Genomic DNA, 25,606 nt, shown 5'->3' on the forward strand with positions numbered 1-25,606 from the left:
TTACCCCTGAGCTATACAGATCTGCAGCCCTTTTGTAAATTTTATTTTGAAACAGAGTCTCACTAAATCACAGTTTCTCCTCAAGTGTCAGCCTCCCCAGACCCTTTTATTTTATGGTAGGAATTTGAGTTTACTCTGAGATATTTCCCCAAAAGACTCTTTTTTCAGAATTTTTGCATTTATCTTGGCCTGACTGCAAATTCTTACTAGTTTACTTCTAATGTCCAGCACCAAGCCTATCACATAAGAGGGACAAACAAACAAATAAAGAAGCAACAATCAATAACTGTATCTTAGGTCTTCAATGCTCTTTTTGAGGTTTGATGTAATCTTGCAATGCAGGGCATTTCTGTATATACTGAAGAAATGAGAGAAGATCTGCTCTCTGTTCTATTTCATAAAGCTGGAAATGAAACAACACCTTTTTTCTTACAAAACTTTTGGAAAGCAATTTTGTAGTAAAATGCAAGGAGAGGGCTGGGCTGTGGCTCAGGGGTAGAGTGCTCACCTGGCACATGCAAGGCCTTGGTTCGATCCTCAGCACCAAATAAAAATAAATAAATAAAACAAAGGTATTGTGTCCAACTACAACTAAAAAATAAATGTTTAAAAAAAATGCAATGAGAATCTCTTAAAATGACTCAGACCCTGACAGAGTAATCCCATTTAAGAAATGATCTTAGCTGGGCATGGTGGCACACTCATGTAATCTCAAGGAGGCTGAGGCAGGCGGATCATGAGTTCAAGGCCAGCTTCAGCAACTTGGCAAAACTTTTGTCTCTAAATAATATTTAAAAAAAAAAAAAAAAAAAAGGCTGGGGATATGGCTCAGTGGTAAAGTGCCCCTGGGTTTAATCCCTGGGACCTCCCCCACTCCCCCCAAAAAAGGAAAAAAGAAATGATCTTTAGGAAAAAACCTAAAATACAGAAAAAAAGTTCTGTGCATGAAGATTTTCATTGCAGAATTGAATTGTTAATAATTACATACAATCTCTATCTGTGAAAAGGGAGATTTAGCAATGCTTATGGAGAGTATTAAAAAAATCATATAAGTTAGTTATAAAAGGATGATGAGAGAAATCCTCATGGTACTGGAACTGTTCAATATCTTGACTGTAGTGGGGGATACACAAACTTACACAGGTGATCAAATTGTATTAAAGTTAATATACATATATGCATAAAGGAGTATAAGTAAAACAGAAAATCCAAATAAAATTCAGTGGACTGTACCAATGTCAATATCCTGGTTGTCATATTATACTACAGATCTGCAAAAGGGTACCCTTGGGGGAAACTGCATTAATTGTATTATGTCTTGAATGTCCATGTGAACATACAATTATCTCAATAAAGCTTTCAATTAAAAAAAATTAAGCGGGCTAGGGATGTGGCTCAAGCAGTAGCGCGTTCACCTGGCATGTTCGATCCTCAGCACCACATAAAAAGTAAAATAAAGATGTTGTGTCCACTGAAAATTAAAAAAAAGTTAAATAATAAAAAATTCTCTCTCTCTCTCTCTAAAAAAAAAAATTAAAAATAAGTGAAATGATTAGGGTATGATGTTAAATTATACCTGCAATGCCCACCAGGGGTCTTCTTACGTTCAATTGAACATTCTGACTCACATGGCCACCTTTGGCATCATCTATTCATAGTTTGCCTGTAGGGAGGCATCAAGCATATTCTTCAGCAAGAATTACAGTCACAACCACAAGCCGACCACTCATATGTGAGGAGAGCCACTTCAGCAGTGTGTATTCACCTAGCTCAAAAGTCTCATGTCCCAGAAAAGCCAATTTATTTTTTCTTTCTTTTTTGTTGGGGGTGGAAGGGGTGGCAGTTACTAGGGATTAAACCCAGAGTTCTTTATCCCTTACCAGTAAGCTACAACCCCACGCTTTTTTTATTTTTATTTTTTGAGGCAGGGTCTCACTAAGTTGCTTAGGCCTTGAATTTATGACCCTCCTGCCTCAGCCTCCCAAGACACTAGAATTACAGGCGTGTGCCACCACATCCAACTGAAGTTGTTATGGTTTACAACAACTCTACAGCATGGCTTTGAGGTTTCCCAGGAGGGACATGCCAAGTTATAAAAGTTACCCCATTCAGGGAAATCCAAAAGATGGTTACCCATCCCCTTTTATAGTTCATTACCATATCTTTCAGTCCACATGCAAATTATAAATCAGAGATCAACTTCCCCTAAGCAATTATGTCTAGTATGATTTTGATACATAATATTTTTATCTATTTACAGAAAAACTGAGCTAAACAGTTAATCAAAAGTCAGATTCTCGGGCAGCAGGCAGCCACATGTCACTCCTTTACCTATATTAGCATAGAAATTTTATCACAATCACATATATATTTAAAATTAAATATTCAGAGGGTTGGAGGTTTAGCTTAATGGTATAGTGCTTGCCTAACATACGTGAAGCCCTTGGTACTATCCCTGCCCCCCTAAAAGAGAAAAAAAAAGTAATATTCAAAAAACTAGAAGAACTTAATATGGACTACATGTTAATGCATGTGTTAATAGAATTACTTTTTAAACTTTTATTTTTTAGTTGTGGATGGACACAATACCTTTATTTTATTTTTATGTAGTGCTGAGGATCGAACCCAATGCCTCATGCATGCTAGGCGAGTGCTCCACCTCTGAGCCACAACCCCAGCCCACTAAAGGATTATATTAATGTAAAATTTCTTGGCTACAGTTTAAATATATAAAAGAATGTCCATACATACTCATGTATATATAAAAAGATTAAGCAAATGTGACTGTGAAGAACTGGCAGATCTCCATGAAGGATATGCCTGTGTTGCTTATCCTATTTTTGCAATTGTCCTGCAGGTTTGGAATTTTTCAAAATAAAATACTGACAGAATGATATATAAATAATTAAATCTATTCATTTATAATTATAAAATTTTTATATATCATAAAAATTATTTATCATTATAAATGAAAATACAATGTATCACTATATATAGGACACAGATATTTCACACTGTAAATAATGATTGTGGCTCTAAATGGTAAATTTATGGATGAATTTCTTCCTTCTTCCTACTTTACTACATTTTAGATAATGTTTGCTTTAAAAAAAATTTGTTTTTAATGACTGAGAACCTAGACTTCAGGAATTTAAATCTGAAAACAGGTTTTGCACTTAGGTGCACTGAGAGTGTTCAACACATTTTCATACCTGAAAAGGGGCACTATTTCTTTAATGTCCTTTAGTTTCTCAACTTCTTCATCTCGAACAGGTGCACACAGTGTTCCCATCATGCCAATAATGAATTCTGCCAGCTTAGAAATGTCTAGGGCCCCATTCTCTGCTTCCTGTTTTATCAGATCCAAATCCAAGACTTCTGTTATTTGGTTTCTCAGTCTAGTGTGACCAGGCAGCAAGAAAGACAAGAGTGTCTACAAGAGAACACAGTTAAATTTAAACAAAATTTCTTAAACATAACTTTTTATTAAACATAAAAGAATTTATGACTATCTAAGTTAAATAAAGGCTTACCAATTGCTACTGTATGTTGTACATATTTTAACCTCTTACTAAAAAAAAAAAAAAAAATTACCCCCAAAACTGCTTACATTATTTAGAGTAGCTATTTAAACTTCTATTTCAGCTCTAAGTAGCCATCACCTGGATACAAGAAAAAACTGTTACAGTAGGAAAACACATTTATTAATGTGACTCTGTGAAGCAACCACCAATTTCAGCTTCCACAGATATATTTCTTCTTTGATACTACAGCTAAAGGCACAGGAAAAAAAAAAAAAGAGAGATCTCTCACCTAAAGCCTTCTCAATCTCAAAAACTAAATCACTTTTTGGCCAATATAAATTGAATGTGCCCAAACCTATTAAAAATTTATAAATAACACATTTTGTAAAATAACTTTTGTTGTCTTTAAATTATTCTGTTATTTTCAAAATGAAATTTTCCCTATGTTTACAAGAGTAATAATACCTTCAGGTTACCATGATTTGCTTAAAAATTTTTTTTAACAAGGACACTAAGCCAAAAATACTCAATTCACATTTCCGCAGGTAATTTAACTTCTTGATCTGTCAATTTCTTTAAAGTCTCTGGCACAGTAATGAAAAGAGATTGAATAAATACTGCTAAGTACAATTCACTCTTCATCTCACCTCTTTGATCTCTCCTACTAGTTTGATGGCATGGTCATATGTCGGGGGGTCTTCACTCAACTGGCAACTCAAGCAATCCCAAAAAGCTTTATGTACAATCTCCTTTACTTTCTTCTCCAAGCTGGAGATGATGAGGTGAGGGGAGAATCAAAAAACAAAATACTTGAATTTCAAACAATTTTCAAAAATCACAAATCCTAGGGTAACAAATCTTAATATAAGACTCAAGAAAAAACCTCGCAGATATACTTGATGACATAATCTATTTTTACATATTTATTTATTCATTTATTTTGTAGTACAAGGGATCGGACCCAGGGCCTCTTGCAAGCTAGGCAAGCAATCTGTTCCACTGACCTATATCCCCAGCCCTTTTTATTTTATTTTGAGACAGGGTCTTGCTAAATAATACAGGCTGCCCTCAAACTTGCAATCCTCCTGTCTCACCCTCCCAAGCAGATAGGATTATAGCCATGCACCACAGTGTCAGCTGACATTATTTTTAGTTTGATTTTTTTTTTTTCAGTATGTGCCTCATTAGGAAGAATACCTTCCAACTAATTTGGTAGCCAACATTAGTCCAATTAATGGCATTTAATAATAACAAGACTACTGGAGCTAGGTGTGGTGGCACACGCCTGTAATCCCAGTGGCTCAGGAGGCTGAGGCAGGAGGATCGCAAGCTCAAAGCCAGCCTCAGCAACAGTGAGGTGCTAAGCAACTCAATAAGACACTGTCTCTAAGTAAAATACATAAAAAAGCCAAGGATATAACTCAGTGGTTGAGTACCCCAGAGTGCCCTGGTACCCTCCCCCCCCCCAAAAAAAAAGACTATTGGAAAATTCAGAGTGAATATTTTTAATTCCCCAATATTGGTTTCCCCAGATACGTATAATTAAACAGTTAATACAGCATATAAACAGGTGGTAAAGCTTTAGTTCCAAAAATATCCTATTTCCCATAACATATGGGACAATAGTTTAACTAAGTATCAAACTATAAGAACTTATAGTTAATGACTTGTTAAAATCAATCTTGACAGTAAAACAATTCTTTTTTTCTTCCCCCTGTGGTGCCGGGGATGGAAACCTAGGCTTCACGCACACTAAGTACACTATACCAATGACCTACATTCCCAGCCCACCTATACTTCATTGTTAATGTGAAATAGCACTATCTTTGCAAATATATAAGAAATATCCCTAACGTCATAATTAGAAGCTTCCTATAGGTGACGCGATAGCTCACCAACCTAGCAGCCATCTAATCAGAATCCTAGCATTTTACAGTTCGACAGCAATGGACTCTACCTGGGAACGAATTTAAGAAAGTGATCTAATAAGCCAATCATAGCAGTTCCACTCCTTTTGCCTGGTTTAACTTTCTCAAATTCATAGCTGGGGAAGCATGTGATCAAATCTAACTACCAAAAAACAGGGGATATCTGCCTCATGCCTCCAAAGAATAATATTCCTTCCTAACAAAAGGAGAACCTTAGCCTACCCAACCTTTCCCTCTTGCCTGGAATGCTGGTGTATATTGGGAGGCTTGGGAGCTGCAGTATCCACCCGAGACCATGAGGAACAGGCCAAGAAAATTACAGACATATCCATTGAGAGTCCATCATCAATGAACTGTTTTGAAGAGCACCTACTCTCCTATTCCCTTGATTCTAAAACAATTTTTTTTTTGCATTTTAACATCTCTGAAATATGATTTTTCTTAAACTCAATGGCATTTTTACAATTATAATGGCTAGTGTTTCTTCTTATGACAATAAGGTACACCTTACAATCATAGAATTTTAGATTCAATAAAAAATTATATGTGCCAGACACTAGGGATAGAGAGAATAACCCATCATCCTTGTCATCACGGAGTTTACAATCTGGTGAAAAATGCAAGGAAACCAATAACCATAGTGCAATGGGACAGTCACCAAGAAATGAAGAAACTGGTGCAACGAAAACCCAGATGGGATGCTAAAGCCAACTGTAGGACAAAGCTGACATGAAAGGTTTTCACAGCTTTCTAGATCCTTTATTTGCATTTTTAAAAAATTTTTTAGTTGTAGATGGGCACAATACCTTTATTTTATGTATTTATTTTTATGTGATGCTGAGAATGAACCCAGTGCCTCACAAGTGCTAGGCAAGCACTTCACCACTGAGCCACACCCCCAGGCCCCTCAATTTGCATTTTGAAGCATTAGTGGCCTTGAGATTCACTTTCAACTCTAGTAATTTCTAATATAGGAATAATTTTTAGCAATAATGTATGAAAGGAAAATGTATTTGAATACATTGGCATCAACTCTAGGAATGATTTTCAAAACTGGGAAAAGTCAGTGTTCTACTAAACGAGGTAACTCAGTAACCATCTTACCTGCCTTCCGGTAATTCAACTGGTTTAATCTGAAAGTCTCTGTTTACTGCAATTTCATGGGCTAGAGCCATGTTGGTGACTCCTTTCGCTGTCTCTAGGAGTTCTTCTACCGTCACAAATCGAGAAGGACTAGCTGTAACAAAAACCCAGTGTAAGAGATTTGCTTCTCTTCACTAGAATTTCTGTTAAAATACAGAAAAGGCAGTGGTTCTGTTACCAGGCAATAATTTCAATTATGTATCTTTTAAAATATTCCAACATTTTCAAACAGCAATAGAGTTTTAGCTATTTCACTGTCATTTTTTTCCTTTAAAGTAGAATTCTAGAAGCAGCGATCATGTACAATACTCAAAACATCTGGTGTTTACTAAGAATGGTCAACAGAAAATAATTACAGTAAATTGAGATTTCAAAAAACTTAATTTAGGGCTGGGGTTGTGGCTCAGTGGTAGAGCGTTTGCCTAGCAAGTGTGAGGCACAGGGTTCGATTCTCAGCACCACATATAAATAAATGAATAAAATAAAGGTCCATCAACATCTAAAAATTTTTTTAAAAAACTTAATTTATAGATTTTCATTTTTCCAATAAGCTAAGGGCTTATGTTTTAACCCTTCTGCCTCCTGTCTTCCCTAAAAGGAAAAAAAAAAAAAAAAAGGCAATACCAGATATGTTCTCTCTTATTTGCAGTGGTTCTGGTGCTGTGGAACAAAGCCAGGGCCTTTTGCATGCTAGGCAAGTGCTCTACTACTGAGCTACACCCCAGCCCTTAACATCTCTTTCAAAAGGAGAGCAGAATGAATCAGACATTATTACCCTATGTACATATATAACTATAGGACTGGTGGCATTCTGCATCATATATAACAAGAAGACTGAGAAATTATACTTCACTGTATATGATGTATCAAAGTGCATTCGACTGTCATATATGACTCATTAAAACAAATTTTAAATTTTTTTTAAATCTCTTTTTCTAGATTTCTATCTTGATAAAGATTTATCTTCCAGAAAGTTAGTTCTCAAGTCTCCCCAGGTGTTCTGCACCAAGGAACAAGAGGTCATTCTTAACTCCTAAAAAAACCTGACAGTTCTCTAACTTCTGCAGAATCAGAGGAAGTGTTCATGATTTAGCAGGTCTGGGACAGACCTGGAGAACCTGCATTTCTAACAAGTCTTGGGTTGATGCTGATGGTCCCAGAAACCACAGTTTGAGAAGTATTGGCCTAGAAGATGACATTACTTTTATGGGATGATAATAAGATCTGGCCTTAAAATCAGATAAGCAATGTTAGTGGTTGTCCAGGGTTTAACAGATATAAAGTTCTTAAGTTACTTTCCTTCTTCTATTCTTCTGCCCTTCCCCTCCCGGCCAAAAAGGAACCGAATCTGAGAGTTGGTCATACATTGTCTGCTAAAAACCTTTATTTATTCACATAAAGGGAAGTTGGGGAAAATGTTCAAAATTCCTCCTCAGCATCTTCAGAGAATGTTAATAAGAACACAAAACCATTTAAATTGCCTTCCTGAGTATTAAAAATATAATATATATCCAAAATCAAAGCCCAGATATCTTAATAATATTGTGACTTGAAAACAGATATCAATTTTCCCCAAATCTATCTATTGATTAAACACATCCTAGTCAAAATCCCAGCAGACTCTTTTGTTGAAATTGCCAAACTGATTCTAAAATTTGTCTGAAAATGCAGAAGACCTAGAAAAGTCAAAACTATTTTGAAAAGAAGAATTAAATTGGAGAACGTACAGTAATTTCAAGGTTTACTATAAAACTACAGTCATCATCAAGACAGTGTGTTTTGGCATATAGATATACAGGTGAATTGAACAAGACGGAGAATCCAGAAATAGCCTGATATATAGGCATATACACATATGTATACTTACACTAATTCTCTCTCTCTCTCTCTCTCTCTATATATATATATAGTCAATAAGGCAAGGATAGTTTTTTAAATTAAATATTTTTAATATTAAGTATTTTTTACATTAGATATTTCTAAAACAAACAATTAGATATCTAATGTGCAAAACAATGACCCTTAATTCTTTCCTCCATGATAGCCAGGCATGTTGGCACATGCATGAAATCCCAATGACTGGGGAGGCTGAGGTAGGAGGATCGAGAATTCAAAGCCAGGCTCAGCAACTTAGCAAGGCCCTAAGAACCTTGGTAAGACCATGTCCAAATAAAAAATAATGAGGGCTAGGGATGTAGCTCAGTGGTAAAGCACCTCTGGGTTCAATTCCCAGTAGCAAAAAGAAATCTTTCCTCTATGATAAACAAAAACTAAAAATGTATTGTTAAGAGCTAAGATAAGGGCTGGAGTTGTAGCTTAGTGGTAGAGGGCTTGCCTAGCATATGTGAGCCACTGGGTTCAATCCTCAGTACCACATAAAAACAAACAAAATAAAGGTATTGTGTCCATCTACAACTAAAAAAAAATTTTTTTTAAAGAGCTAAGATAATAAGATTTCTGAAGGGAAGCACAGATGACAATCTTTGTGATCTCTGATTAGGTAGATTTCTTATGATACAAAAAGTTCAAACTATAAAAAATGGTAAACTAGACTATTAAAACTTGTACTCTGAAAAACTCTTTATATATATATATGGTTGTTGATGGACCTTTATTTTATTGATTTGTATGTAGTGCTGAGAATCAAACCCGGTGCATCATGCATGCTAGGCAAGCACACTACCACTGAGACACAACCCCAGCCCCTGAAAAACTCTTAATGAAAAAGAAAAAGAAAAAAAAAGGCATGACATAGAAAAGGAGAAAATATCTGCAAAACATATTGCTGACAAAGGACTTGTACAAAGAATATCATATAAAAAAGGAACAACTTGGCTGGGAACTGTGGCACACCCCTATAATCCCAGCAACTGGGGAGGTTGAGGCAGGAAGATCGTGAGTTCAAAGCCAGCCTCAGCAACTTATCGAGGGCCTCAGCAACTCAGAGAGACCCTGTCTTTAAATAAAATATATATATATTTTTTTTAAAAAGGGCTGGGGATTTGGCTCAATGGCTAAGGAACCATGGATTCAATCCCTTATACAAAACCAAACCAAACCAAACTAAACTTAGATTCAAACATTTCTCTAAAAACATAAATGGCTGGTCAGCACATGAAAAGATGCTTACCATCATGAATATTAGGAAAATGCAAATTAAAATTATGGTGAGATACCAATACATATCTACTAGGACGGCCAAAATTAGAAAGATAAACATACCAAGTATTGACATAGAGGTAAAATATTTGGAATAATCATACCTGGGAGGGGAAATGTGAAATGAAACAGTTACTGTGGGAATCAGTCTGGTGGTTTCTTATTAAGTAAAATATATATTTACCATATGACCCAGAAATTCCACTCCTAGGTATTTACCCAAGAAAGCAAAAAAACAAATGGCCATGCAGACTTCTACTCAAATGTTAATGGGCTAGCACAGAGATGCACACCTGTAATCCCAGTGGCTCTGGAGGCTGAGGCAGAAGGAACCAGAGTTCAAAGCCAGCCTCAGCAAAAGTGAGGCACTAAGCAACTCAGTGAGATCCTGACTCTAAATAAAATACAAAAAAGGGCTGGGGATGTGGCTCAGTGGTTCAGTGTCCCTGAGTTCAATCCCCCCCAAAAAAATATTAATGGGAGCTTTATTAATAACAGTCAAAACCTGGAGCTAATCCAAATGTCCATCAATTGCGGAATGGATAAACAAATTGTGTGTAACCATACCATGAAATAGTACTCAGCAATAAAAAGAAATTGTTGATATATGCAAAACACAGATGAATTACAAAATAATTTTTCCTAGTGAAATAAATCAGATATAAAATATTACATTCACAATGATTCATTTATATTATATCATAAAAAAGGCAATATGATAGTGACAGAAAGCAGATCAGTGGTTGGGAAGCACAGGAGGTAAAGGGAAGAGATTTGCTGCCAGGGGCATTAGGGAATTGTGGTAGATGACGGAAATGTTCTGGCAGCTCATGATTGTGGTGGTAGTCACAAATCATATGGACTTAAAATTGGTGCATGTCATTATATACAAATTATACATTAATAAAGCTAGTTTTAAAATTCTAAGGCACTCAAATAGGGATGTGAGATATATGAATATCAAATATATAAATACGGGGCTGGGGATGTGTCTCAAGTGGTAGAGCACTCGCCTAGCATGCATGGGGCACTGGGTTCGATTCTCAGCACCACATAAAAATAAAATAAAGATATTATGTCCACCTAAAACTAAAAAATAAATATTAAAAAAAACACAAAATATATAAATACACATATAGGCATTTTATCTCAGATAACATATTTGAAATACATAATTGAGATATACACAAAGATTACTAATACTTTGCTTCAAGCTTGTATTTTCTGTTACCAATTATCTACAAATGGAACTTCTGCTGTGGGTATATCAGTATCAAGCTTCAGGAGTTATTAAACTCCACTGAGTTCTTGCTTCCCCCACCTCTACTTCACTGGCACTGGGGATTGAACCCAGAGTTTCTTTACCATTGAGCTACATCCCCAGTTGTGTGTATTTTGTTTTGTTGTGTTTTTGTTTTTTTGAGAAAGGGTCTTGCAAAGTTGCCAAGGCTGGCCTCAATCTCTGTCCTCCTACCTCAGCAGTTGTACACAATGGTGAGATTCATTGTTACATATTCATACATGCACACAATATCACAATGTAATTTGGCCAATAGAATTCCCTAGTATTTCCCTTGCCCCTCCCCTCCTCCCTCCCAGCGGTCCCTTTCTTTTAATTTTTTAATTTTGAGACAGAGTCTTGCTAAAATGCCCAGGCTGGCCTTGAACTTACAATCCTCATGCCTCAGCCTCCTGAGTAGCTAGGGTTATATGCATGCACTATTGCACCCAGAAAACTCCATCAAGTTCTTGTCTCTAAAAGAGAAATTCAGACATTTTCATCGGGGCTTCAAAGTTCTTTTTTACCTTAACTGTGCAAAAATAAAGTCTGATATAAAATTTATGAAAACTTGCTATTTCTCAACAAGTTCAGGCATCTGGGTAATAAGGAACACTGTTGGTTGATTACCTAGTCATAAAGCAGTGGAGGAGGCTAGGGCTGTAGCTCAGTGGTAGAGTGTTTGCCTAGCGTGTTTGAGGCACTGGGTTCCATTTTCAGCACATATAAATAAATAAATACATAAAGATATATCAACAACTAAACACACACACACACACATAAAACAAAACAAAACAAAAAAACGTGGACACAGAATCAGGAGGAAATTTGGCTTCCTCCAGACTGTGTTGAGTATGACCTTAACAAAGTCACTTAAATTTTCTAGGGCCATGGTTTCTCCATATGCAAAAAGAAGATAGTCAGACTAAGGGGTATTCTTTTTTTTTTTTTTTTTTTAATGTTTTGTTCTAGTTGTAGTTGGACACAGTACCTTTATTTTTATTTTTATGTGGCTCTGAGGATGGAACCTAGTGCCCCGCCTATGCTAGGTGAGCCAACCCCAGCCCCCTAAGGGGTATTCTATGAGAATAAGAATCCTCCAAATTCTAGGCAAGTGTATTCTCAGTATTTAGGGCACACTAGGGACAAAACAGATGGCACCAAGAACCAAACATCAGACAACCAGAAAGAAAGTTCTCCGGAGCTGTCCAACTTAAAGACTACTTAAAAATCAGAATTATTAATGGAAGGTATCTGATCAAAAAAGAGAAAAGCTACAATTCTAAGAGAATCAGGATATGCTACAGATCTATATCTAGAGGAATAATTTACTGCATACAAAATTTTGTTTTATTTTTTGAGAGTTCTCAAATTTACCAATTTCATTAAGAAAAATTTACAAAGATGCAATGTGGTGGAGACCATGGTGCTCACCTCAACTTGTGAAAAGAATATGAGTTATAATAAGAGCCATGTAAAACAGTCAGGTTACATGTATCTTACCTTGGTGTTTTATTATCTAGTATAAAGCTAAATAATAAATTAATAAAGATCCATCAACAACTAAAAAGAGACAGTATGTGTGTGTATATGTAAATATATAATTAGTATATACATAATATATGTATATATATATAAAATTTATATATATAACATATATATATATAATTAGTGTTTTAGACGGACATAATGCTAAATTCTATTATATCTTTTGAACACTGATGTCTTGTCAGAGACATAGAAAAACATATTTTAAGTTAAACATACCCTCTTGGAAGCTAGCAGACTAATTTAGAATGGTTGTACTCTTTACCTTTCTTTTCTAAGGTGTCCTGGAATCTGAGAAGTCTACACACTCTAAAGAAAGGTTTCTAAACACATAAGTAGATGGACACGTGTGGAGGGTAGATGTTGAATCTTACCCAAACAGTATGAAAAAGCAAGGGCAAAGGTTATCCACAGCACTTGTTACACTGGATAGAAATGGTTGATTTGTCTTCCTCACAAGACTGAAGGTTCCACCAAGCCAGAGACAACATGTTTACTGCCTTGTTCACTGCTGGATCCCTGATACATAGTATGCACTCAATAAATACGTGTGTGTTTGTTTTTATATAAAGACATCATAATTCTCATAAATTTAAAAAAGGTAAAAACTCATATGAATAGTTAAAAATAAATTCCACCGTTATATACATAATGCACCAATAAAAAAAATGTAGGAAAAAAAATGACGATCCTTTATTTTTCTTTATATTTGTTATTTAGCTTTTTAGGTGGACACAATATCTGTATTTTATTTTTATGTGATGCTGAGGATTGAACCCAGTGGGCCTTATGCATGCTAAGTAAGCACTCTACCACTGAGCCACAATCCCAGCCCGACCAATCCATTTTTATGGAGTATAAAAAAAAGGGAAAAACTCAGTGTTATAAATTTATTCATCCAATGATGATTGGGCTCTGCTAATTTAAGCTATTAATTATACTTTACTCTAATTAGTAAATTAAGTTTAGCTGTTAAATCATAATTAGTAAACTGGGATTTACTAATTAGTAAGTTAAATTTAATAGTTAAAATCATAATTAGTAAACTGGGATTTACTAATTAAACTCTGATTTAATTTAGCAAATCAGACTAACTGATTTAATAAGCAAAATTATGTCATCCCTCAAGAGTCTTTGGGAGATTGATTTCAGAACCTCCTCAGATTCTAAAATCTGCATACTTAAATATCTTGTATTCTTCCATATACTTTAAATCATCTCTAGATGATGTAATGCTACACAAATAGCTGTTGTATTGTTTAGGGAATAAGAAATAAAAGCCTGTCTGTGTTCAATAAGACTACAACTTTTTTTTCTTTTTTAGAATTTTCAATTCATACTTGGTTATGAAATACATAGATATGGAACCCATGAGTACAGCAAGCACTACTAAATGGGAACTATTAACTGGAATAATAATTGATGTTTGTAATCTGAATAAATATAGCATCATTTACTGGCCACTAGGTAATTAAATTCTAGAGCAGAAGGTAGAGGAGAGAAGTAAATTATATAGAAGTGGAGGGTCTTAGAGGAAACATTGTTAGGGCTGGGGCTGAGGCTCAGTGGTAGAGTGCTCCCATAACATGCATGAAGCACTGGGTTTGATTCTCAGCACCACATAAAAATAAAGATATTGTGTCCAACTACAATTAAAATATATATATATATATATACATATATATATATATATATATATTTTTTTTTTTTTTTTTTAATTGTGAGACTTGACTGCTCCTTACTCTAAGGCTCTTTTAATTGTAACTTCTTTGAATTATTTGTATCACTGTGCCTTTTTTAAAATACATAATACCAGGTATTAAACCCAGGGGCACTTTACCAATGAGTTATATCCTCAGTCCTTTTAATTAATTTATTTTTATTTTGAGAGAGAGTCTCACTAAGTTGCTAAGGATCTTGCTAAATTGCTAAAGCTGACTTTGAACCTGCAATCCTCCTGCCTCAGTCTCCCAAACTGCTGGGATTACAGGCATGTACCACCACACTTGGCTTACTCTAAGGCTCTTTATGTGTAAAGAACAGATCTATCTTTTGAACTCAAATCATCATCTCAGATTAGTGCTGATCTATTCTTACAAGCCAGCCATTTTTCCTTTTTCAAGTATTCTCTACCAGTTACCATAGCAATTCTACACTTAAAATATTTTTATACTATAATTTGTGAAAATAGATACTTTCTTTTTGTGAATTATTTTAATTTGCAAAATTCCAAATGTGATTTTTAGTGATACTATAAATCCAGCAGCTTGGGGAAAATATTTGAATTATTCAATATTATACTTTATGTGGATAATGATGCCTCCTCATCTGGTCCACAAATCATGGCTCTCAGTCTTGCCTTTTGGGTTCATTCCTCTATACCTATCTATTACTACAAGGAGGAAAATCAAGAAGCCAAAAGGAACATCTGAGAACACTGCCTTAGAACCTCATTTTAGTATGTACCTTTGTATTAGTCCGTTTCCCACTGCTATATGTAAGGTAGATACTATATAAAGAAAAGAGGTTTATTTAGCTCATAGTGTCTGTGTCCAAAAGCATGGCATCTGTTCTGCTCTGGTAAGGGCCTCATGATGGATGACATCACAATGGCAGGAGTGTGTACAGAAGGGACTACATGATGAGACAGGAAGTCAGCACAGGATTCAGGGGCGAGGCTTGCTCTCTTATAACAATCCCCTTCTCAGGAACTAACCAGGATTCCATAAGAACTACACTAATCTTTTTCAAGGGCAGCATCCCCAATGACCTAACCACCTTCCACTAGTCCCCATGACTTACAAAGGTTCCTCTACCTCAAGATCCTTACATGGAGACAAAGCCATCAGAATATGAACCCTGTAGGACAAACCATATGCAACCACAGCAGACTTTTATAAGAACTTTTTTATTTTCTTTTTTTGGTACTGGGGACTGAACCCAGGGGAACTTTACCACTGAGCTACATCCCTAGTCTTTTTGTTTTTTATTTTGAGACAGAGTCTCACTAAGTTGCTTAGGTTCCCGCTAAGGTGCTAGGGCTGACCTCGAACTTGTGACCCTTCTGCCTCAGCCTTCCAAATAGCTGGGATTACAGGCATATGCCACCACACCCAGCTCTATGAAAATTTAATGAAAGTTTCCATGACCTTCTTCCTAGAATTGCATATGTGCATAAATATTAATGTACATTGCTGGTTGTTCCTGGATCCTCTAAAACTTGAACACAGGTCCTAGGATAAGTACTCTTGCCTTAGGAACATAACTACACACAATTTCAAATAACATGGCCTATTTTGGGATTGACATTGATTTAGAATGAGGCCATGAGACTGACAGAATACAAAAGGCAAGGCCATCAATCAAAGAATGACTGAAGATACAAACCGAAAGTTCTCCTTTATCAGAAACTATAGGTAATAAAACCATCATTTTTTATTAGTCAGTTTTCCCTTACTGTAATAAATACCTAGATAAATTAAATTAAGAAAAAAGGTTTATTTTGGCTCTCAGTTTTAGAAGTTCCAGTTCATGATCATGATCATGCCTTTGAGTCTTTGATGAGGCAGTACACCATGGAGGGGAACATGTGGAACAAAGGTGTTCACTTTATGGTCAGGAAGTAATCAGGAAACAAGAGCAAGGAAGAAGAGGCTTCCCAATACCCAATTCATCCACACAATGACGTTTCTTCCATTAGGCCAAACCTTCTACCATCTCCCAATAGTGCCAGATTGGGGACCAAGCCTTTAACACATGGAGGACATTTCAGATCCAAATATAGTACCTCCACATTACAACAATCAATCCTGGCATCATGAAATGCAATAGATGATATAATATTTACAGCAGTAGTAAGAACCACCACTAATGGTCACTGGGCATTTATTATGTGCCAATCACTGTTTTAACTACTTTATATGAATTCATTTAATCTTTACAACCACCCTAAGAGATAGGTGCATTTCCCTCACTTAAAAAATAGGAAAACAAAATTTTTCTAATTATACATGTTGAGACAAGGCCTATCACATGTACCATAAATTATGCTATTGGTAACATGTTTCCCTATATACAATTTGGCCTAGTAGTTTATCAAAATCTGTGTGACAATCAGTCCCAGAGACTCATAAGGCTGAGGTAGGCCAGGCACAGTGGTACACATTTGCATTTCCAGAGGCCTGGAGGCTGAGGCAGGAGGATCACAAATTTGAGGCCAGCCTCAGCAGCTTAGTGAGACCCTGTCCAACCCCCCCCCCCCCCCCCCCGCCGCCAAAAAAAAAGGGCTGGGGATGTAGCTTAATGGTTAAGTGCCCTAGGTTCAATCCCTGGTACCAAAAAAAAAAAAAAAATATATATATATATATATATAAAAGAAGGTTGAGACAGAAAGATTACAAATTTAAAGACTGCCTTGGCAACTAAGTAAAACACTGTCTCTCCGGCTGGGGTTGTGGCTCAATGGTAGAGTGCTTGTCTAGCCTGTGTGAGGCACTGGGTTCAATCCTCGGCACCACATAACACATAAAAATAAATAAATGTTATTTTTAAAAAAATACATGTCTCTCAAAAAATTAAAAGGGTTGGGGATGTAGCTCAGTGGTTAAAGCACCCCTGGGTTCAATAAATAAATAAATAAAGTCTGGGGATATAGTTTGGTAGCAGAACGTTCCTGGGTTCAATACCTAATATTAAAAATAAATTAAGTAATTAAAATAATTTTAAAACATGGTCCATAATGTTTGCTATAAGAATATAATATTGACTAATAAATTCCTGGGAAGGGCTTTGATCATTTTAGAAGAAACTCATCTTGAAACCTCAAAATGTTTGCACTTCTTCCAAATATGCAGAATTACTGATCATTTATAATTTAAAGAGATAACATCAACACTGACATTCTTAGATTATGACCACTCCCTCTTAAAACTTTCATTTTTGGACTCACTTCTAAAGCTTATATATTCTTAATAAAAGACATGAGTTGGGGCAGCTGTTGGCAATACACACAGCCATTGCCACCCTTCATGTATGAAGCTTGCTCCCTGCCAGGGACCTGAAATGACTTCACACTGACTCAGCAGACTGAGTCCCCTTAACCTCATGGGAACTAAACCCCCAGGCAGTGAATTTAGGGTGTGGTGAACTCACATTTTTTAAAAAAACCTGTACAAGTACAGTCCTGATTGGAATCAGCCTCAGACTTTTCAAACACTTTTTTAATGAAAGTTGTAATTTACACTCCACCCTTCTGTTTCTCAGAGACTTCAGAGAAATCAGAATGCCCTGGGGCTAGACAAAGACAGAAACATTTGGGAAATTATTCTAAAATTTTTAATTTCTCATGCAACTGAAAACCCATAAGCAACTAGACTGCCAGCTGGGAAAATACGGCTACTCTTAAGTGGGAGTTAATGTTATCATATTACTAGAACTTTTGCTCAGGACCACATACACAAGAAAGCCTAATAAAAATACCATTTGAAAACAATGATAGTATTGCTTCTTCTAGTCAAAGTCAAATTTGCTTACAGTGAGGTCTTTGTACTCTTTGGGGATTAGAAGCATCCGACTTTATTTTTTTCTGTAAAGCTTCATCAGAACATTCCACAGCACCTCCCAGGCTTTTCTCAGATTCATTTGATTTTGATTTTTCTGCTTCATTTATATGAGACTTGTCAAGGTTTTCAGACATTCTCAATTAAGTTTATTCACTTTCCTAGGAAAGAAAAAAAAAAGAGTCAAAATTATTCTAGCTCTGTTACTACCAGTGTGACTCTGGGCACACTTAATTTTTTTGGTTTGTTTTCTGGTCTGTAAAATAAACAGACCTGCTAAGATCTTATCCAACTACAATATTCTACTTCAATAATTAAACAGATTCAATTACTCTGTGAGGTCGATAAAATTTATCAAATTTATGGACCTCACAGAGTAATAGGTTGAAATGTTCTTGTCCCACTTCTAACATCACAAAAATGCAGTACCTTAAACTAATAGAAGACAACATTAGAAATCGTCTGCTTCTGTTTTAATCAAAGGGAATAATTCAGTCTTAAATTCTTTACTTCATCCTGTAAGCTGAAAGAAAAACTACTTGGAAACAATGCTTATAATCAGGTTTGAGAGTGAATATGCTGGAATGAGGAGTTGGTTCCCTAATCCCATCATGTGGATAAAAATACCTGGGGACTTCAAAGGTACAATTGACTCTTATGAAGTGTTTAAGGGAAAGGTATGGAGCAAATATTTTTATTCATGCATTGCCAGTCAGCAGAAAAAGATCATGAGTAAAGAAGGAAGTTGCAAACAATCATGAAAGTATGTGGTTGGGTGGGTTTTCATTTTATTAGTTGCTGATTAGAATAAGAATATCACCTGACACGTTGGTTTGAGCCAGTTAATAAAGGCCTCCTCTAATTGCATCTAAGTCCCCAGCCCCTTTCCTCTATTCCTAGGGTGTTTCTAATTAAGGGAGAAGACAAAATGTTTTCTGCATTTACAATTCTGAAAATAATTAACATTTGTACATTAGCACTTGAAGATCACAAAACATTGTCAGAAACACTAATTAGACTGTATTATACACCTGGAAGGTAATCAACATCAAAAGAAATGTGAACTGCTTTAGGGAGGTTTGGCAGACTCTCTTCTGCACATTAGAGAGAACAATCGCTTGATATAATTATCTGAAACTTCACAGACCTCCATTAAACAGAATGAAGTTACTGGAATTGAAAATTTCAGGACCATAATATTAATATGCATGTTTTAAAAAATGTATTTTCCCGTTTGCAATCCAACTTTACTTTCCAATATCCATTTCCTCACTGTGCTAAATCCTATTAGGGTATGGAAATGCTCCAAGATCCAAAGGATGATATTACCACCATATTGTATGAGACAGGACAAAACATTTCTAATTTTATCCTCTTCACATGATGAGAAGGAGCCCAGAAAAGATGAAGTAATTCATCCTGTGCAGTGAAAAGCGAAAACAAGATTCCTAGGCCTTTGATGCTCGGTAAACTAACCCCACCCACCTTTTAAGATGCATCAGGTCCTAGCTCTTCTCAGGACAGTGTTTGCACAGTTCCCAGAAATTCCCACAGGGCTGGTTGCTAGACATCAGACAGTCATTGCTACCTTAAATTCGATTCAAAATATGCTTATTTAAATAGGAATAAAGGGATGAAAACTCACAGATTAGAGAAGGAGACAGAACTGCTTACAGAGGATGATCATGAAACTCAAGCCTTAGTGGCATCATGAAAATTGCTGTTATGAAAACAAAGGGAGAAACTAGTTCCTTCTCAGAAGAGAGGACATTTGAACTAATGTTTGAAAGTAGAATTTCACGGGGCTGGGGCTGTAGCTCAGAAGGAGGCACTGGGTTCGATCCTCAGCACCACATAAAAATAAATAAAATGAAGGCATTCTGTCCATCTATAACTACAAAAAAAAAATTTTAAAGTAGAATTTCTTTCGGTTATAAAATGTCTGGAGACAGAAGAGGTAAAAGAGGGGCATTTGACTCGGAGAGCAGAAGCCAACGCACATGAAAACAAGAAAAGTAGCAGGGGCCAGCGGCTCGGGAGGCTGAGGCAGGAGGATCGCGAGTTCAAAGCCAGCCTCAGCAAAAAGTGAGGCACTAAGCAACTCAGTGAGACCCTGTCTCTAAATACAATACTGATATGGCTCAGTAGTTGACTTCCCCTGAGTTCAATCCCCATACCAAAAAAAAAAAAAAAAAAGGAAAAGAAAAAGAAAAAAAAAATGTGGCAGGTGGTAAAGACGAAAGATGGGTTGGGGCCATATGGTAAAAGTGATCGTTTTTATTAACAAACGAAAAATCTCTTCACCTAGATTTTGAACTTAGAGGCAGAACCCCCGATTCCACATTTGTTGCATACTTATATCCCCCAAACTGATAACCCCTAGGTGTGGATAGAAACGAATCCCTGTGTCATCGCTGTGAGTCAGTCTATCTGGGCGGGCTGGGTGTGGGTCTCAGACGTACCTGGGGTCCGATCCTGGCTCTTTACTAGCGGTGTGGCTCGGGTTTCCTCCCTGGAAAGCGGAGCTACATACCTCCTAGGATTGGGGGGACGATTAGACGGGGACTGTGCCCAGCAGATGGGCACACGAGCTTTTCACAAACGCTAACCACAATTAAAGGGCTACAGGGTGCCGCCAGGAGCCACTCCGGCGCTCTGAGTGCGCTCATTCATTCAACGATCCTCAGCCTCCACTGTGCCTAAAAAGGAAACCGGGGGTGGAAGGATCCACGCAGCGGCCGCGAAGAACAGCATCTGTCGGAGCTGCACGCGGGCCTCGGCCGGACTCCAGAGCCCCTCGCCCCGGCAGAAACGGTAAAAGAGGGGCTGTCCACGGGCACCGGGGGTCGCTCCCTCCGGCGCTCAGCGCCACTCTCTCCCCGCGTCCGGATTCCGTTGTAAACAGCTGTTTGGGTCGGCGAGGGAGTGGCGGGCCTGGAGCCAGCGACCGGAGCGGAGCGGAGCGGAGCGGGACGCGCCGGCGGGCGGCCTCGAGGGTGGGCCTCAACCGGCCCGCGGCCCTTGCCTCCTCCTCGCCTCAACCCATCACCGGGCCCCGACCCGACGAGAGAAGGCGAAGAAATGCTGTGCTTTCGACCTCGCGCCTCCTGTAAGGGCCCCGCCAGCCTCCGCGCCCGCGCCCCTCACCTGCCGCGGAGTCGGCGTTCTCCCTCCTGCCGCTCCCGCCGCGAATCAGGCGAGGCGGGCGCCGCGGAGGAGGCGGGAGCGATGCGCGGCGGGCAGGGGCGGTTCAGCCTCTACCTCTTCGAGGCCGCATCCCTCTCCGCGCCGCAAGCGGTCCTTCCTGTCCGGCTCGGGTGGGCAGCGGCCAGAGCAGCCGCACCTCAGCGTGTGGAAGGGGGAGGTTGCTTTTATCTGAGAGACGCTTGCTCGACGCAGGGCGGCGCCATGTTTTTGTACGGAGAGTCGAGTGATTTTAGGTCTCCTGCTGGCCGAAGAGGCTCGGCGCCGGTAGGCGCCATATTTCCGCACAGGAAGGCGGGCCGGTTGCCGGCCAAGGGGTTCCAGTGGGCGGTGCTCATGGCCGGGAGGCTCCCGCTCCACGAAGGGAGGCGCCATGTTTCCATACGGAAAGGCGGAGGCGCGGCCGGGTGCCAGGCGAGGGGGCGCCTGGAGAGGAGATTGAGGAGGTGGCATGAAGTCAGTTAATGGATGGAAAAAAATCCTTAGAGCCAATAGCATTTAAAACCTCCGCCCGGATTTTGAAACTTAAATATTACATCTTTGTAACTAAATTAAGTTTATTCCCCTTCCCTCATTTTGGCTACTTAAAAAACCACGCCCACTACCTAACAGCAGTCTCCGAGGCTCCGACCCGGTTGGATTTTTGAGTCGGTACTTCAGGGGCTGCTGCACGTTGTCCGTAGGAAAAAACAAGACTTCTGGAGAGACGGAAGGCAGCGGGCAAACCGCCTCCTGAGGGCTCAGCTCCGGGCAGATCGTTCAGAAGCACGGGGAGCGCTGAGGGCGTTTCAGGTCTTGTCCAGAAAAGGTGGTTTCCCTGATGTATCGTGTTGACTCGAGCCCGTTTCAGAGCTTCGTCTCCCTCGGTTCCAAGTAGTGGGCCTGTGACTACCGTGGAGCTGCCTTGCTAAGAGTCGCTGCTCCGAGATAGCTCTGCCTGCAGCAGTAAAATATTAACCTGCAGGAACATAAATAGTTATGGTGCTTAATCTTAAAATATAAAAAGGCATGTGACAGTTATTTGGTAACAGGGATTGAACCCAGGGGCACTTTACCACTACATCCCCAGACTTTTTTTTTTTTTTTAAGGCAAAATCTTATTAAATTGTCATGAGTTGGGCTGGGGTTGTGGCTTAGCGGTAGAGCACTTGCCTAGCATGTGCGAGGTCCTGGGTTCCATCCTCAGCATCACATAAAAGTAAATAAAATAAATGCGTTGTGTCCAACTACAACTAAAAAATAATAAGTTGTCAAGAGCCTCCATAAATTATTGAGGCTGGCCTTGAATTTGCCATCTTCATGCCTCAACCTCCGGAATCAGAGATTACCGGCATGCACCAACATGCCACTGTAGCATGTGACTGCTTTTTTTTAAAAAAAAAAAAAGCTTTAAAATTGGACATAAATGATAAATGCCTTAAAATAAATCTTCTGTATTCAAATGTGTTGTAACTAGAACAAAATTAAGTATTGATGGCTAAGTGCAATACAGTGGCCTCAAACCACTTACCAATCAGCACATTATTTTCCCCTTAAAAAAATAACAGAACAGTTCTCAGATGAAGGTTCACTTTAGGAGAGGAAAAAAAATCAAATCTTAAAATATTCTGGAAGTGTTAAGAGTCACGAAGAAAACATTGTTGTTCTTCAACCCTGACTATATTTTAGCCTATGGGGGCAAAGAGGCTTCCAAAACTATCACCTGAAAACTCCCAGGGAGTGATGCCAGGCAAGAAGTATTCAAGTTTCCTGGATAACTCTTGTGTGTGGCCAAGCTACAATCACCTCCACCCATCAAGTGTCCCCTACCTCCCTTGAAGGATTAGTATAAGCAAGTTTCACTTGGAGCAACATTGACTATATGGCAACCACTCTGATTTCATTTTGAATGATTTACCTATAATCTTTTGATGTATTCTGAACCATTTCCTTTAAGTACATTGATACATGTTCCAGTTGGCTCTCTGGCTGCAAGGACTGGAAAGAACTACTGAAAGGCAAAAGGAGTTCACTGCGAGGCTATCTAGGAATTGGGAGGAGAAAGGTGGCAGCCGCTGTAGAGGTGAGTTGCTACTCTGTCACCATCCTGGAACACACAAAATTTTTCATCACATCTCTGCTTCTGTCTCCCCCACAATTTAGGTTTACCTGTATGGAACAACTGACCAAGCTGATGTTTGCAGTCTCATTAGCTTGTAGGGAGGCTGCCCTTGGATGAGACGCTCAGCACTGGTCTGCTCTGCTAAGGTGATGGCCAGGCTCACAATCACCTAGGCATCACGTGGACACGTGGGCATGGGTTTCTAGGAAGGCATCATGAATAAATGAGGGCATACAGCTGACAATAACTGATGGTCCCAGTAACCCAGGAGGGTTGCCCAAGGCATGCAGGGTAGCATTAGACTGTGCCTTAAAACTTTAATAATGCTTGTAAACATCCAGTTTTTTTAGAATTTTATTCTATCCTAATGAAGTTTTGATGGAAACATTTCAATCATATTTTCCATGAAATTATTCTGTCAAAATGTTGCTTCTTTTAGAAGCATGAATATCATTAACCAGTTAGTTCTGCCTTCCCCTGAAGGTGTTAGTTTGGTTGCCAAATAATCATGCTAATTATGTGCAAAATAAAGATTGAAAGTCAGATAGTACAGCTGTTCTGCCAACAATGTTGGTCTCACCAGTTTCAGCTTGTTATGAAAACTTGCTCACATTTAAGTCATGAACTCTTTTTCTCTTTCACCTAATTGTAAAGAAAGCTGCTACCCCACCTTCTTCCTATACAAAAAAACCTGACTTTCCCTGCTTTATTAAAATTGGTATCATAGATTATACATTGTGGATATTAATATTAGTCCTCAGCCTTCCTTTTGGAGACTAGCCAGCATCAGTTACACCAGAAAATGAAAGATCATTACTTTACTAGCAGAATACTATGCATTGTTTGTTTTCCTCTCATTAAAAGTCTGAGTTAAAATATAAAATCCCAGCTCATAATAAGCTAAAAGGTTAAAATAAGGATGAACAATTTCAATTTGTATTGCAATTTTTTTCAAATTGTGCTGTATTGCTTCTTTATCAAATACATTGTGACAGTTGCTCCAGAATAACCATGAACTTGTTTAAAAAGTTGTTAAAAACTTTAGCTCTAGTGACCAATTAATAAGAAATATGGGACACAAAGGAACATGATAAAGGACAGGCTAGGCAAAATCCAGACTGTGAGAAACTCAAGGACAAATGACCAGGTTTATTTGACAGCAGAGATAGACAAGGAAAAGAAGGATGGAGGGAGAACCAACAAAGAGCAACTTAAGAAGCACATTATGGATGTTGTTTCACTCTTTGAACAAACTGTCAAAATCATGATCATCAGAAAATTTGAGCATTAAATGCATTTTTGATAATAAAAATTATACAGTTGTATGAGTGAAGATGACATTGTGGTTATTTTTAAATGTTCTTATCTTTTGGTGATAGTCACTGAAATTTTTTTTTTACAGGAAGTGAGATGATATCTGAAATTTGTTGGGGGGAATGCGTGAGGAAATAGATTAAACAAAATTGGACAGAAGTAGATAATTGTAGATATTGGTTGATGGGTACATGGGCAAGTTCATTATTCCACTCTCCCCACATTTCTGTTTGAAATCTCCCACAAGAAGTTTAAAAAGATGAAGTTTTCAGGCTGAGATTGTGGCTCAGTGGTAGAGCACTTACGTAGCATGTGTGAGGCACTGGGTTAGAGTCTCAGCACCACATATAAATAAATGAATAAAATAAAGGTCCATCAATGTCTAAAAAAAATTTTTAAAAATAGATGACGTTTTCAGAAATATTAGGGTGGTCTGATTTTTTTTTGCTTGTCTACAATTTATTGGTAATAAGCAAATACATTTTATCATAGACTGTTTCTTCTATGTATCTTGTAACTTTAAGGAGTATCATTTAAAACACAAATCATACTAGTCTATTAATTTGTAATTACAGACTTTTTCACTTTTAAGTACATTCTCATATAAACACTACTTGTCATATCATCTTGTTGGGGACCGCAAATCAAGTCAAGATGGCGCCTGGCAGTTTGCCAGGAGGAGTGGTTTGTGAGGCAACGCCACCACCGAGCCATTAAGATGGTGGGAATTCCTTTTTGGCTGACTGCTGTATCTAGATGATGCTAATTGAGTTAAGCTCTGTGAAATCAGTTAGGTATATATACCTCTGCTGTTCCGCAATAAAGCGGCTCTCGCTACCTTGAGTGCC

General features: G+C 38.0%; 1 protein-coding gene across 3 annotated transcripts in view; it reads right to left on the bottom strand.

Moving 5' to 3' along the window:
• Window positions 1-21,614, bottom strand: part of Tcp11l1 (t-complex 11 like 1) — a 43,935-nt gene extending 22,321 nt beyond the window's left edge. Inside the window, exons 1-5 of one of the 3 annotated variants that reach the window (XM_027936751.2) lie at window positions 21,287-21,614; window positions 18,114-18,300; window positions 6,557-6,689; window positions 4,172-4,292; window positions 3,213-3,433 (exon numbers count right to left, since the gene is read on the bottom strand). In XM_027936751.2, the coding sequence (XP_027792552.1) occupies window positions 3,213-3,433; window positions 4,172-4,292; window positions 6,557-6,689; window positions 18,114-18,276 (638 nt within the window). In that variant the 5' untranslated portion in view covers window positions 18,277-18,300; window positions 21,287-21,614. Of the gene's footprint in view, window positions 1-3,212; window positions 3,434-4,171; window positions 4,293-6,556; window positions 6,739-18,113; window positions 18,301-20,601; window positions 20,662-21,286 lie in introns of those variants that run through there. The other 2 variants (XM_071616312.1, XM_027936753.2) reach the window with 2 other exon arrangements.
• Between the last annotated feature and the right edge of the window lie 3,992 nt (window positions 21,615-25,606).

Source organism: Marmota flaviventris, chromosome 9, assembly GCF_047511675.1.
Source record: "Marmota flaviventris isolate mMarFla1 chromosome 9, mMarFla1.hap1, whole genome shotgun sequence".
Taxonomy (NCBI): domain Eukaryota; kingdom Metazoa; phylum Chordata; class Mammalia; order Rodentia; family Sciuridae; genus Marmota; species Marmota flaviventris.